A 15,665-nucleotide genomic window follows, 5' to 3' on the forward strand; every position below is an offset into this window, starting at 1 on the left:
TAGAAGCGCAGTACGCAAGTACAGGACTAAAGCCGCAAACTTAGCTCGAGGTATCCAAGCCGTCGAGTGTTCAGACGGTATTGAAGGCGTAAGGGAAGGGTACGGTTTCAGTCCCGTATTTTCATACTGCACTTCCATTGCCGTATTGTAACGGTAACAGTTCAGTTACTGTACCCTTCCCTTACGCCCTCAATACCGTCGGAACGCTTGACGGCTTGCATACCTCAAGTTTAGTTTGCAGCTTTAATCCCGTACTTGCGTACTGCACTTCTATCGCCGTGTGCTCGCTGTACGGTAACAATAATGTGAACTCTCAGCTACGGCCTTGGTAGTATTACGGAGGGTTACAGATAACGTCTGGCATCATGAGTTAGCGCAGTACAGTTCCGTAATATAACGACAAATCCTTATAAACAAGTGTAGTGTGTCTGAAAAAAGGGACAAGACGAAACGGAGGCAGTTTTGAAATTGAAGAACTATATTGTAAACCGTAAAAGAACATAATTATAAAGAAACCTTCATGGCATCCGATCGATCATCAGATGAGCTGAAAATAAAACAAATTCATATTCAGATGATTGAAAAGGCTACGGGTGGACCACAACCACTTGCACAAATTGCAGAGGCGCACGCACATGAAGTCACAAAAACCTGTACAGCGGGGCTCCCAAGCTCACAGAGCGATGCTCTAAGCCTCTGGTAGCAGCGCGCAAAAACACAAGGACAAAGGGAGGAAATGCACAAGGCGAGCGCTGAACTTCAACTAAATGTTTAATGAAAAGGAAACACCGAAGTCCTGTGCATTCGTCCCTTTGTCCGTGTGTTTTTGCATGCTGCTACCAGTTATAATCATGCACCAACTCGCCTGTGCATTGATACATTGAGCCACTCAGCACCATGACAGATCAAGGTTGCTGCCCTCGACCCCTGTGAATGCAGTGTCGTGCCGCTATTTGCTTTTCTTTTTAATACAAGACAAGACTGGAAACCTTTTGATACCGCATCGTACACATGCCAAATCAAATATGTACTCACACTGTTCCATTTTTTCTCAAAAGCAGCAAGATCTGTGGCGGCTTTGATTGCTCTTGCCCGAGCTCCTTTCGACCTCCCGGCCTCCTGTCGTGACCCATCATGTTGTTTGATACCAACTTGGTATCTGAAACAAATAGCAGATTGGCCCATAAGTATTTGGTCAGAAACCGGACAAGTGAAAAAAAATTGCAGTGAAGGATTTGGGATCAGTACTTGCTGATATTTTACATGCACAACTAATGTCGAAAGCCCTAAGCTTTGCCACCAGAGTCACATAGGTGCACAGTTCAAATGTATAAGTGTGTTGAAGGTTCCTAAAATAACAATTAAGCCATAACAAGCTGAGCAAAACCTACATTTAGGCCAGCAGACTGTGCACTGTGCACTTAAAGAAAATATGAAAATATGAAAATATGTAAAATATTTGAGGAAAATAAAACAATGAGGGAACAACAAAAAAAAATATTGTAATAATGTGTCATTTTTCTGACAGAGGAGAAAATCTGGCACTCAAGGCTTCTCTCACTCAGATGCGATGGGGATACAGAACTCGGAATATTTCAGAAGTTATAAGCCCCATGTGGCACATCTTAAGGGGTAGGATTCATATATGTAACCTTTAGGCCTACAAAACACTAAAAACATGTTGATTTAAAAAGATATTGAACAGACAGCAATGTAATTGATTTGAGTCATTTGGGAGAAGCTTTGGAAGCAAACAAAAGTAAATTTTATAGCAGCGACATAAACAGAAGAACAAGTACATACTTCGGCGCCAGGGATGGGCAGTATTTCAAATACAAGTATTTGAACTACGTATTTCAAATACTTTGTGTATTTTGCATTTGTATTTCATTAAAAATTCTGTAATGTATTTGACGTGTGTATTTAAATACTAAAACGTGTGTATTTCAAATACAATTGTAATTAAATACAATTTTGTGGGCGAAAATACATCCCTCAAATTTATTGTCACTGTCCAGAGCAGGAAGAAAACTACGTTCTGCACCGAATGCAGTGTCTCTCAATCAAGCACAAGCGTTTAGTGACTTTGTAATTACGATGCTAGTCCAGGGAAAGAATAGTGACGAAATCAACGTTCACAGGCAGACTGGCTAAATAAGTGACGGTGACAACTTGTGATGCTTTCCAGCCTGATTTCCATCCATACTTTTGCCTCGAACATTCTAAATGCGCGGGTCATCCAGATGTTTGTAACTGGTGCGAGTTGCAACAATAAAAAAATCTGTAGCTAGTGCTGTGCGTCTTGGTCGTCTCGGTCCTTTGATTGCCTATACCAAAATGTAATCAAAAAAAAAAAAAAACTGCTTGAAGCTCTGTACTTTTTTCACCTATTACGTCCAAGCTGATTACATTTTTTTTTGTGATTATATTTGTATTACGTTACTAGAGCCTCGAGCACTAACTCCCGAGTGTGCGATGCAAAATTAAAATGAGATACCCAGAAACCTGTTGCAGGTGCCCTGAAGTCGCTGACGCAAATTTTAAGGAATGTATTTGGAAAAGTATTTGGAAGAGACCAACTACTTTTCTGTCTGTATTTGTATCTTGTACTTAAATACTTTTTTGCAAAAGTAATTAGATTTGTAATTAAATACATTTTTGACGAAGCATTTTGTATTTGTATTTCGATACATATTTGCATGTATTTTGCCCATCCCTGCTTCATGCTTATTTCTTTTATTACAATACAGCATTAAAATTTGTCTGTTGTCCTACACAGTCACAAAGCAATTCCTCCTCTGCATTTCTACTCGTAATTAAGCAAGCACTCATTTGCATAATTAGTATTGCAGACAGTTGAATGACCTAAAATACTCAACTAGCTGTTAATGATTGCTTAAAAGCACCAGACATGGCAAAAGGAATGTTGTAAGAGAATCATTCTCTTTTTTTAGGAAGCCACATTTTGGCCAGCCACTGTCGAAAGAACATACGATTGATAAACATGTATAAAGACGAGAAAAAGGTATTCAGGTACAAAATCAAACATGAACCACATGCTACTAAAACATGCAGAAATAAAGCTTCAAAAAGTTGTGAAAAGGTTGTATATCAGTCAAATTTAGTTATGAATTAGATGAATTAGAGATCATCTGCACATATCACTTCTAGACACTTTTAGAGTGATACAGAATAGTGTGGTGCAGTAAAGAAACTCTTAAATAAATAATTAGCTGAGTATATTAAACATATTTTGAGGCTCCAATTTGTTTCCAGCCAAAAATAATTTAATGATGTATACTGCTTATGATTCTGCCTTCTAACTGAATGCCAAATAGAATTATAAGTAAATGACACATTCAGTAAAGATAAAACAATAGGAATAGTAGATATATTGACATATTTATTTGTGATTTCTGGGATAGGATCAAACATAGTCACATTGTAACATTAGGTGAAATTTTTAAATCGAATTATTATGCAAGATATAACAACCTTTAAAGTAACTGAAGAGTGTGTTGGTAAAATTCACAGACCACAGAAAGAACAAAACATACCCGGACGAAGGACGACAAACATTTCTTTTAATTAACAACATGAATGAGCTTAAACGCACTTCCTTCAATTCAGACCGCCAAGGAAATTGAGAGAAAGGGAAGCAGAAAGAGAGAAAGGTAAGTGTCAAAAATTGTAAGGAAGGAAATAAGAAAAAGAGTGAAGTAACAGCATGAGTTACAATTCTAACTTTACACTTTCCTTTTTATCTTCCTGCCTCCCTTTCTCTCCATTTTCTTGGCAGTCTGAATTGCACGGAGTGCTCTTAAGTTCATTCCTGTTGTTCTTAGTTGAAAGAAATGTTTGTCGTCTCCTTCGTCCCGAGCACGTTTTATTCATTCTGTGGTCCAAGAATACAACACCCTATTGCGGTTTAATAATGGACTCTGAAATTGAGCTTGGAAATGTGGGTAGCCAGTGACAAATTAAAGGGCAACTCTACTCAATTTAGAAAATTTCAAGATAGTGGATGACCTTACTTTGAAAAGCACTCATGAACAACTCTACATTGTTTCACGAAAAGTAGAATATTGTTTGTGCAACTTTGCTATTTATAACTCAAGTCGCAAATTGAAACCGAAACTTCGGCAAAGGGCAAGCAGCGACGTCAGTTGCATGCACACTCATGTCCATGGCAGATGCATGATTACGTGATTTACCCCACTCACTGGGTCAACTCTAGGTAGTGTTGTCTGAACTGACTGGACATGTGATGGCGTTGAAAGAGAAAAAAGCCGGTGTATACAACAGACATCAACATGACGTCACATCTGAAGGAAGTGCCAAAGTTGGCTAGCCTGCACATCGCTCGCTAAAATTAGCAGATTAGCGCTTGTCAAACTTTGAGGGTCCAATTTTATATACAGAAAGATTTCAGTTGTAGCCTTCCTAGATGATTATAAAGAGAACTAATCGTTTTCTCAGCCAAAATTCAGCAGAGTTGCTCTTTATTGCCTCTCATGAGGCTCAAAATTATGAAGGAAATAAACCATACCTCTGAATGAACTCAAGTGTGGTTCCCGCACCTTTGGCATACTGGATGTTTAAACAATAATAAAGGCGAAAAGGAGCTCCACAGCTTGCAGAAAGCCCACATCTTCCACCATCACCTCATGGTCCACAAACAGCTGGCAGCTGCATTCGAAAAGTGAGCAGCCTACGAAAGAAACAAGCGATTAATGTAATTAATGTGGAGAAAATGTGTTAGTATCAGATGTATCGACCTATCTAGTCAAGTGACCAGAAAAGTCATGCGACCGACACCACTACGCCGGCTTTTTCTCTAATAGGGCTTTTAACGCTCACGCATTAAATGAAGAAAAAAATACCATTGTCATATTCACATCTGGAACCTTCTATAGAGGTATTACCAGCAGGGACACTGAATAGATAGGCACACCGATATAGGATTGTGACGCATATCTGAGATCTGAGACAGATGCATCACAATCACAGATAAGGCACACCTTATATGCCAAGCCAAATAAGGGTCGCACTAAATAGTGTTGAGCTACCATACCCAGTAATGACATTAAGTTATGCAAAGTGCTCCTGAAGGTTTGAACAAAACATAAAATTTGTATATGAGCATGTAGAATCAAACACTTTTTGTTGAGTTTGTGAACAGAATCAGTAGCATGGAAGTCTGATGCCAACGTGCAATGCCAGTCGTCGGTTTCGTTTAAATTGCTTTAGCTAGAAATTAAATGACCGGGGACCGCATGCGACCACACATTCTATGAGCAGAAAATTTGGCTGTTCGGGTTGGACAAGACACAGAATGCAGGTCCAAACAATCAAATGCCTCACAGGCACCTGCTGTTTGGGCTGTATGCCGTTTTGTGGCACCTGCACTCACAAACCAAAATAAAAACTTCTCTTTTTCTTGCTGGATCAATCAAACATTGATTGTCGAAGTATGGTATAATACCAGGACATGTGCTTTACATTGGTGCTTGATAAGGCTGCCGAAACCAAACAATGTGGTCGTCTATCTAGCTCTGGTCAAAATCGGCACACCACCCTTTGGTTACACCACTGCAGTATTCCAGCACTCTGGTTACACCACTACAGTATCCCACTACAATTGAGTCACTAGGAGTCATCTGCACTGACCCCTCTTCTCTCTCTCACTCTCAAAATGGCACTACCCACGATAAAACGGTCTAGGTTGTTGTTCCAAAATTCAACACAAATTAAAAAAGAAAGCACCTTCAAAAATACAAAGCATGCAAGGAAAAGACACATGAAGCTCACCCAGTGCAACAATTACAGGAGAAGCAGGCAGACTGTTACGAAACTCCTCTGTGATTTCTGTTGTCACCTAAGAAAAGTCAGAAAACATGTGTGGTTAATTGAGAAATGCACGAAATGCTAGTGAAGGTACCATACATCTATGGTTCTATATTTATTCCCACAGAATGTAGAACTGTGGGACACAAGCAAGACGACGTAAGGCGGATCGCAAAGAATGATGCCAGAAGAACTTATCATGGCCGGCGACTTTACCGCAGATGCACGAATATGGGGATACAAGCGAAACAATGACAGAGAGTGCAATGTCTTCACACCCGCCAAGCAGGCCAATCTATGAATTCTCAAAGAAAAACAGACTGCCATTCGCATTGGCAAACGTCGCACTGAGAACGACACCACAACAGACTTGACATGGGCCATACACAACATCCAAGCCCGAGGGCGAACTGCTCCGACGCCTTGGGAAGCAAGCACCTACCCGTCGAAATAGAATTAATGACAGAAAGACACCCCAACACTAAATGACAGATCAGCTTCATTAACCTAGCACCTGAAAAAGTGTCTAGGTGAGCGGATAATGAATGAAAGCCACATCCACTCAGAAGTACCAAGCCAAACAAGACGACCCAGACCTTCATCTCCTCAACTTGTGTGCTATCAGAGTGCGAGCCCAACAATGTTACAGGAGAAATAAGGACTGAAAACTCCAAGCCAATTTCAGTGCAAGCATGGTGAAGATAAAAAATACACCCAGAAGCTCCGTAAACAACTGAGGTGCAAGCTCCGAGATAACACACGACGAGTGTGGGGCACATTCAAAGGACTCTGGCAGGAAGGCCGACAACTTTAAATCCACTGCTTCCTGGTACACCAAACCATTCCCAAGTAAATAAAACAGTGTCTGCCGCCGCATGCGAGTTCCTGTCTTCCCTTATCCTTACTATCCTTGGTGACAACAGCGCCGCCTTCATTGAAAAAGACACAAAGGATCCCCTATTCTCCCAGGAAGCCAAACAACAGGCCCACTGAAAACACCTCACGGCTCTACTCAAAGAAGACTTAGACCCACTCCCAGATGGTAATTATACCAGGTGGGAAGAGGTTCGCCTGAAAAGACAACGGACCCACACCACTATGGTTTCCAAGGAAACAGCAAAATGTAACACCCACAAGAACATGGTGCATCAGCCGCCATACACAGGAAAAAGACAAGAGCCTATGCGCCCACTGCGAGGTCACAGTCTCAGAAGCGCACTCCTGGTACTGCCCACACATGCAAGAACCCCAAACCTTGAAAGAGTCTGTTAATCCCACGGGTATTCGGGAATACCAAAAGGCTATTCTCCATTCACCCCTCACTTATGTGAAAGAGGTTCATCTCACCCACTTTATTTTCATCTCACCCTTATTTCCTTTAACCCTTCATCCCACCTACAGGAGATAGCGTTTGCTGAGATTAAAGGATGCAGTTCCTGTTATTTTCTCACTAATAAGGACATTTTTAACTACAAACATTTGTTGTCCTAACGCTCAATAACAACTAAAAACAATGTTAAATAAGCAGCAATGTATCTGCTGATATCTGTCACAAAGCCTCATTGTTACACCTGCGGGACAAGGAAGCTGCTAATATTAAAAACAAATGATCCTAACTTAGGAGTCGAAGTGGAAGTACAAACGTTTGTCACTAGTTAATTCTCTAGCATAATTTTTGTGTTAACTCTAACACTCGATCCCAAAAATGCAAAACATCATGTGAACCCATTAGAAGCAAGTGGTAGAAGAGTGGGTGCCCACCGCCGCTCCCCCTTTGGTTTAGTGAAATATTTATGTAGAACATACTATAAGATGACCCAGCCTAGAGTTGCATATCTTCCCATTGCACTCTAATGTGAAGTATAATAAGTTGAGCCACCTCAGCCAGGAAAAGATTAAGGAAGGTTTGGCTCCTCGTAGAGCAATAGTAATTTCACTTTTTACGTGCTCTTTATCAGCATTGTCGTCAGATACCAAGAAAGCGTTCACAAAGATTTTGCAGACAATTCTGAAAAAGTGGGGGGATGGTCGCTCAGAAAGCGAAACTGCAGAAAGAGTACAAAGCATTGCTCCAATGGTTAAAAATCACAAGGTAGGCGCCTATTCGGACATAGGTGCATGACCGGTATGTTACGGTATACAGGAAGACTGATATAGCTGAAAATTTCAAAAAATGAAGAAAAGTTTAGTATTTCCAGATGCATAGTTTCTCAGTGGAATGCTGACTGCCTGTGTGAGACTTCCAGGAAGTTATTTTCAACAAGGTCATGAGGATGTGTCTTTGGAAACAAACTGGTTATTATGAATGCTCCTACCTGATGTAACTGGAAGAGCTCTCCGAGGTTTTCTTGAAAGTAGGATGCAAGCAATGGGAGGAGGCAGACAGCTGCTGCGTTTTGATCTTTGAACTCTGCCTCGGCCTTGTTGATTTTGAGGCTCCACTCGAGCACAGCATCATTTTTGGGGCTTGAACGTAGGCATGTCACGAGGAGGAGGACATCTTTGGGCAGGCTCAATGTTCCGTCCAGACAGACACCTGTAAGCCTTAAAAAATTCATGTTATCACTGACTCCTCATATCCAAAATCTTTGTAATCAAAATACCTTTTTGGGAAAAGCAAAATATTGAAGGAAAGAAATCTGCAAGGACCACTGTATGGTGAAAGTAGCAATCGTATTCGTCGTTCAAAGCACCTTTTTATGAGCATAATAGTGTATGTTTGTTTTAGAAGTGAGTGACTCTTGCAAAGAACTGAACATATTCTGCCTTTTTAAAAAGGAAAGAGTCTTGATCTAAGTGAGTGGGATCCAGATCATCAATGACTGAAGGCACTTCACTCTCAACGTCTGGTTTTTCCCTAATGTTCTCCAGACCATTGTCATCCTTGCTACAGCATGACGTCACTATTTCATCCTGCTCTACTGGCTCTGTCACCACTGATTTTTTTTTCCATTCCCATGGTATATGGAAAGATGGGTCTTGAGTGAACCCCATGTCCTAAGCTGGCTATCACACGCATCAACTGGACAAGTTACAACAGTTGGCGGGTTGCCGGTGAGATGTTTTTTGAGGTGCTCGATAAAAGCCTTTCCAGGGCTCACCTCTTCACTGCAGGAACTAACACTGCATGTCCGGCAGGATTGGAAGTTAGTTGCATTACGAGGTGCAAGCGGAGAATGACACCTTGTGATGTGGCTTCGCAATGAGTTGTAATTTTTGAATGGAGCCTCACAGCTGACAACGCTGCATGGAACACCTCTTGATGATGTTTCATGATATAATGTGTGCTTGAAGAACGTGTCCAATGATGTAAACTTTTTCTGGCATCTTTTGCAGTGATGTCTCATCTATAACCAAAAAGGAGTGCTTGGTTTATTTCAAGTTGATTTAATATTGAACATGTTTGTTGGGACCCTGAGAAATACAATATTCTAAGACGACATGAGAGCTGAACAATTTGGCTTTCTTTTTTCGGATTGAAGGTCTACTTTAAGTCACAAGATCTGCAAAAAAACATTTTTCTCTCCACGATTTTGTACTTAAACACATGATCTTTGCATTTTTATAAAGGTACCTGAAACATTACCAATATTCGAAGCAATCATGGCGAAGTCCTAATCCAAAGATATTAATCCTTGACCCCAAATTTTTTTATTCCTGCCACAACTGAAGTCAGTGAACATTAAATCAACTGTGCTTGTGAAGATAATGACACACAGCATAAACATACACCTATCTAGAAATGAACACAGTAAGGATTATAAAGCACTTAACGTGACCTTTCATCAAGTTTCAAAACTAACATTGTGTTTAAACTGAAGTACAAAACAGCCATCCTCAATGTTCTGTGTTAATCTGAAGGCAATGTTTCTATTTACACCAGAAAGATAGAACAGCTGCACCTGCCTGTCTACACCTGCAGCGTGCGTGTCGTCTTGTCGTCCAGTCTTAACATACAAAACTATGTTTCCGTGTTCTTTTAGGTTTTAGCCATGAGGAGCTACAGTCTAGCATGCTAACATTGGGCAGTGATATGAATGGCCGCAGTAATTGTCATGTGAAGCGTTCGGCTAGGTTGGCTAGGTTTTCGCTTCTGTGCATTTGGCTTGAGAGGTCAGGTGAACAGAGCTGGGCTGGAATGGTATAGCGCCTTGTCATTCATAGCTTGAGCAGTGCAATGAAAGCCAGGACGACGCAGCGCTATTTGATTTAAACTGCTGCCAAGGGCAAGGGAAAGGAACATGGAAAGGAGTAAGTAAACAAAGCTGGCAAGGGAAATTCCTCCTCTCCTTGCCAGCTATCCATCTGCTTCCTCCACTCCCACCTTCCTTTCCCTAGCATTTCGCGCTGGACTTACTGTTTTTTTTTTTTTCTTCTTCTTTTCCATTTTTTGTTTGCGTTGCAGTCTACCGCGAAAATGTTTCATGCTAACGCCCCGCAATTGCACAGTAATGCGACACATTTTTTTTACCACCTTTTGGGGCAGAAAATTGGTTTTCTAGATATGTGGGCCGGCTTGCATGAAGCAGAGTCTCGGTTGAGACTGCTCAAAGAAAGCGCTGTCAAGGCTAGTGCTAGAGCTTAAACCGAGTCCTAGACGCTCGCGCGCCCGAGCCTTGGCAGCGCTTTCTTTGAGCAGTCTCAACCGAGACGCTGTCTCTTGCAAGCCGGCCCAGGCATCTAGTTTGTTCTCCTTTCTACCTCAAATACTACAATAAGGCAGATGACTTAACTCCAACTATAAGGCAACATATCTCTTTTTTTTTTTTTCACTGCTGGCAGCCACTTATTACAGTGCAGTTACCAAATCATTTCTTGCCCAATTTCATTTTCTTTTTCACTCTCTAAACACACGACGCGCTTCGTGCACCCTGCTGTGCTGAGACCGTTTCTTCTCTGAACAGAGCTGCGCCGCGGCAAAATGTTAAGGCTGAAACACATTTACAAGAAAAGAAACCGAATATAGAACGGAAATCGGAGGGTGCAAAAATTGTTGCACGCAAATTTGGAAGACAAGTTACACGAGAAGACTGATCCCGCACAAAAGGCAACGTCCTCCGCAGTAAAATTAATGCAAACAACACCAAACGTGCACTCTTGATATATATATATATATATATATATATATATATATATATATATATATATATATATATATATATATATATGACACCGTGATTAGGACTTGACAGAATCATCGGATAAAAAGAGTCTGGCTGTATCAGCTTTGGTTTTCGAAGCAACCGAGGCCTTCACGCACCGGTACAAAGACTGCTATTACAACAGATAAAGTAAACAGAAGCAACGTGCGGAAACCAGTGTACGTATGCCACCGGTCACGACATCCTTCTACAGCCACACGCTTGCCTCGTTCTTATTCACGAAGTTCCTGTTAGATTAATTCGTTCTTACATGCATGGAGTCAGCCACAATCGGCGCTCGATGTTTAGTTGAGATTGAGATGTGCACCGACACGAGCATCGGCCAACGTACAGTCGGGAGCAAAAGTTTGCGGGGCACGGGAGCGCCTGCCGAAAAGACTGGCTGCGCCTTCTCACGGCACGTTGCTGCTCCAAGACTCACGCTATGCGCACGCGCTTCCTTTTTTGTTCGCGGTCATGCTTTTTTCGCTCGCTTCCGTTCGACATGCACGATATATAGCTGGGACTGGCGCAAGGTGCCGCGAAATGTTATCTGTAGCATGCGCGAGCTTCGTCACCCACCACGGTGGCTGAGGCAGACGCGCGGCGTGAGGGCTGTCATAGCGGCACCTTGCGCCGGTCCCCGGTTATCTCGTGCACGTCGGGCGGAAGCGAGCGAAAAAGTCATGGCTTCGAGCACGAAAGGAAGCACATTCTCGAAGCGTGAATCTTGCGAGCGGCCGCGCGCCGCAGAAGGCGCAACCAGTCATTTCGGCTGACGCTCCCGCGCCCCGCAAACTTTTACCGCCGACTGTACACGAGCAAACTCACCGCGATCTTGCTTTGCCCGAATGCCACAACACAGCGAACAGCCCACATAATTCTCAGTCTCCGCAATGCTCCGTTCACCACATACACGTAACACGACAAAGATCGGCGAAAATCAGTCTTCGTACAAAGCTGATCAAAAACCGCGGAAACACTCAACCAGCCTCGGCGGCTGCCGCGGCTGCGCCATAGCGTAGAAAACCCGGAGAGGGACGGAACGGACGGAACTCCCGAAGTAACGTTGCGACATCGCTCCGTCCCCCTCCGGGTTTCCCCGCCGAAAAAAAAAAAAAGGCAATAGGAGCTGCTGTCTGATTTTCGTTTGCGATTTCTTCATACAATTTGGCCGCTTTTCGTAAATGTGTTTCAGTCATGACTCATTACGTAGAGTCCGGCGCCGTCGCTACACTGTAGCGCACCAAAGAATGGAGAAAACTAAACTCAACGAACTCAAAAAAAAAAAAAAAAAAGACCGCGGACTTAAAGACGTACTGCAAAGCATTTGAGTACTGGCAGTGTTCGACACGAAGGTCGAATCGATCAATTTAAAGTTTCCTAAATCCACACAAGTCTACCGTAACAATATGAGAGTGCACGGAAGCTAAATGTCGGCTCGGCACAAACGCACAAAAAAAAAAAAAAGGAATTTTGGCACTAGTTTTTTACACTTCGGTCAAACGTATATAGTATATCATTGTGGGCACTTGAAACCTCATTGCACTGTGTCGCTTTGCATGTTTCGAAACAAATTGCACCTGAACAGCACGTTATGTCGAACAAGCAGCTACCGAAAAAATCGGCGTGCATGGTCCTCGAACCGGACCAGGGACCTCTGCCTTTCCAGCGGAGCGCTAAACCAAGAGCGTTTCACGTAGCCGAATAATATTTAACTAAGAAGGGAGCAAGAAAAACGTAGAACACCGACACACTACGTCTCGTGATAATGCTAGAGTAACACACGAAAGCAACAAGGCAAAGACCCCGTTACCCTAAACGCTACGCACCTCCAGCGCGAGGCGCACATCGTCTGCACACGCTTGTGGCGAGCAATGCATAATAGTGAATCCAGACAACTGCTCGACTCATCTAAGAAAACAGTGGTGCGACAGGTATTCATCAAACAGTTCAAGGAAAGGGATGTAATGCACTTACCGTGAAATCTCCAGGTTTGAGTGCGGCGAACCAAAAACACGTCCACAAAGTCGCCGAAATGCGCGGGATCTGCCTCGACACGCTCACTGCGCATGCGCCAGGGGTGCCTTCACGCGGACAGCGTCCCACGGGAGCGCGGGAAAGAAGTTCACGTGACCTTCCGCCTCTCCGAATAAAAGGGCTGCATTGACTGCGCCTGCGCAGCGCGCCGGCTATGTCTGTTCGTTCGGGTGCGGTGGAGGGGTTTACGGCGAAACGGCAACGACGGCTCGCGAGCGGCTCTGGTCCCGTTGGCGCTCCCTGTAATTTTACGGTTTTTTTTAACAGTGTAGCAGGGGTTGAAGTGGACGATACATCTCGTGTACTGATTCTCTAAATTGGCTCTGAATATTACCTGGTTGGGGTGATATGTGCATACTCATCTCATTCGAATGTAAATCTTAATTGTATTCTTTCATTCCTCATTTGCGATGCTTGCTTTGTTTTTGTTTTGTTTTTTAATTTCGCACCCAGTTTCAGTTTGCTGAATATATGTAGTTAAAGGTATAAACAAGTATTGTCGCTTTCCGTTCCTTCATGTTTATTAACCGTCGTCTTTCTAAACCTTGCAGATCGAATTCGGCAGGAACTTGGACGCAGATGTGAACGACACTTCGCAGCTTTGGAAAGGTGGCCTGTCACCAGCCGAGTCCCCCTTCGGTGGTGCAACGTCGTTGTGCTACATTTTTTCTTTACACGTATGCGACAGAGTCAGATCAAATGAAATGGCTACAGTTGAGCCTGCTGCGTGTAAACTTTCCATTGTCTGCCTTGCCTCACTTTGCCTATTTACCGCCCTCACCCCCCCCCCCCCCCCGGGGCCCCTCCCACCCCTTTCAAAGCCTTTTATACATTTATTGATTGAAACTGCATAATCCCTCAAAGTATGCCTTAATGCGGACAAACTAAATAGTGTGTCTTACTTTTGGTTTATTATGTATAATTTCTGAAAGTGGTGTCTTATTTCTAAAACGGTGAAACAACGTGCACTATCTGCGTGTTTGCTTTATTGTTTGCTCAAGTAAAGGCAGGTGTACTAATTTCTTATTGTCATGCTTACAACCGCAGATGCTTAAAACACTGGCGACTTCTTATGACCTGCAGCGCAGCGGCCGGTCATCAGCAGTCACAAGATGGTTGACAAGCCCCTCCGGTCGTAAGCAGTGACCAGTGTGTCAACTGCCAAAATTCGTTCCTTTATGACAGTACTCTCATATTGGGTCTTAAGAAAAATATCTGCAGATCTGTTCAAAGCACACACGTATGGGTGCTTTGAACACGTCAGCAGACAGTTTTGGTAGGCCCAATGTGAGATGACACGAGAAAGAAACGCGCCTGAGATGGTATTTGCAGACTGCTTTTTGCTTGCTGTACGAGCAGTCTTACCGGGACTTTACGGAGCGAGTCAAGAAAACGTCGGAAGATGATTAGTCTGCTAACGTAAGTGAACAATAGAATTCGTCTGCTACGAAGCGGCACTCGCAGACAAAAATAGACCAAGAAAATACTTTCACGTATTCTGTTAACGGACCGGAATAAAGGCAGCCGTCTGCTAAAAGCCGAGTGCCGCGAGGAAGTGATACGGGACGCAAGCTGAAACTGAAATGGTCTGCTATACTTCCCGTTCGATGGGATCGACAACAAGCGCTCCCTCTGCAAATTTCCAGCTCTGCTGCCCTATTTAGGTCAAGTTCTCCTATGTATGCAGTACTCGGGACAAATACTTTAAATACCTCGAGAACCCTGTCATCATCCGTGTGTTAGTGAGAAGCCGTCACCAAAAGGACTCGCGAACAGACTAGAGATTATCTAGTAGCATGACTTCGCGCTTTTCGATGACTCTCGCAGAGCTAAAACGCTGAGGCGTCATGTCCAATCAGTAACCGAGAATGCTATCGCTCTCACCAGGTACCAAAACCGACCTCTAAGGTTGGTTTTGAAAAGCTGGCGGAACAGAGCTGAACACAATCAGTAATAAGAGCCATGTTCCAGCCTGAACCATGTCCTCATGGTCCGGGAAGACTTTACAGAGGAGGTAGTTATAAGTTGTTAAAAACGCATAAACAAAACTACGAATGAACTAATGAGGGATTCGAAATGTGTAAAGCTATGGCGGTCTCGAAAATAAGACGTCTTCAAAGGGAAGCTGAAGCGGTTTTGTAATTGAGGAAACACAGTTAAATTGTCTTAATTTGCCCTCCAGGAAGCCCAATGTTGAAATTATTTTTCACTTTCATGCATGTAGGCAGCAGAAAATAATGTTCAAAGTACCGCTCCTTCCCGGAGCGTGCCATCATAAAAGGAGTTTCCGGAATCTCCGCTCTCGCGCATCTTCAGTGCCTATCGAAGTTATGCACGCGACTCTTGCTATTTTTAAATAGGGGAAAAAAAAACTCATGATTGCTGCCTGTGCGGGGGAGTGGCAAGCCTGCGATTGCTCGCGAGCGACACGCGCATGGCGGCCGAAAGATCCTTTTAGGACGTAACGACTGGTCGGAGGTTTTTCGTGTGTTCTCGCGTTAAGTTACATCTTCGGGGAAAACAAACGAAATCTTTAGAATTACGGGATCAAACAACGCAGAAATCAACCTCTATCTTGAGTTGGAAGAAATAAAAAGGAGAAAACAAACATTTGCGTTGCAATAAGGACTGTAAACT

The 15,665-nt window shown here is 43.1% G+C and overlaps 1 protein-coding gene and 1 long non-coding RNA gene across 2 annotated transcripts; both read right to left on the reverse strand.

Annotated features, from left to right (window-relative positions):
• Window positions 1-456: 456 nt before the first annotated feature.
• Window positions 457-4,677, reverse strand: LOC121832938. Its single transcript, XR_006077887.1, has 3 exons — window positions 4,550-4,677; window positions 1,036-1,159; window positions 457-547 (listed from the first exon to the last, which is right to left on the reverse strand). It is a non-coding gene; the product is annotated as an uncharacterized LOC121832938 (long non-coding RNA).
• Window positions 4,678-5,740: 1,063 nt separating this feature from the next.
• LOC120849213 lies at window positions 5,741-9,060 on the reverse strand. The gene is made up of 3 exons (XM_042291205.1): window positions 8,949-9,060; window positions 8,163-8,391; window positions 5,741-5,878 (listed from the first exon to the last, which is right to left on the reverse strand). Exons 1-3 carry the CDS (start codon window positions 9,002-9,004, stop codon window positions 5,741-5,743), a joined length of 423 nt encoding a protein of 140 aa, XP_042147139.1. The 5' UTR covers window positions 9,005-9,060.
• Window positions 9,061-15,665: the final 6,605 nt, after the last annotated feature.

The sequence above is a fragment of the Ixodes scapularis genome, unplaced genomic scaffold (genome assembly GCF_016920785.2).
Source record: "Ixodes scapularis isolate PalLabHiFi unplaced genomic scaffold, ASM1692078v2 PGA_scaffold28__5_contigs__length_5199819, whole genome shotgun sequence".
NCBI classification, from domain to species: domain Eukaryota; kingdom Metazoa; phylum Arthropoda; class Arachnida; order Ixodida; family Ixodidae; genus Ixodes; species Ixodes scapularis.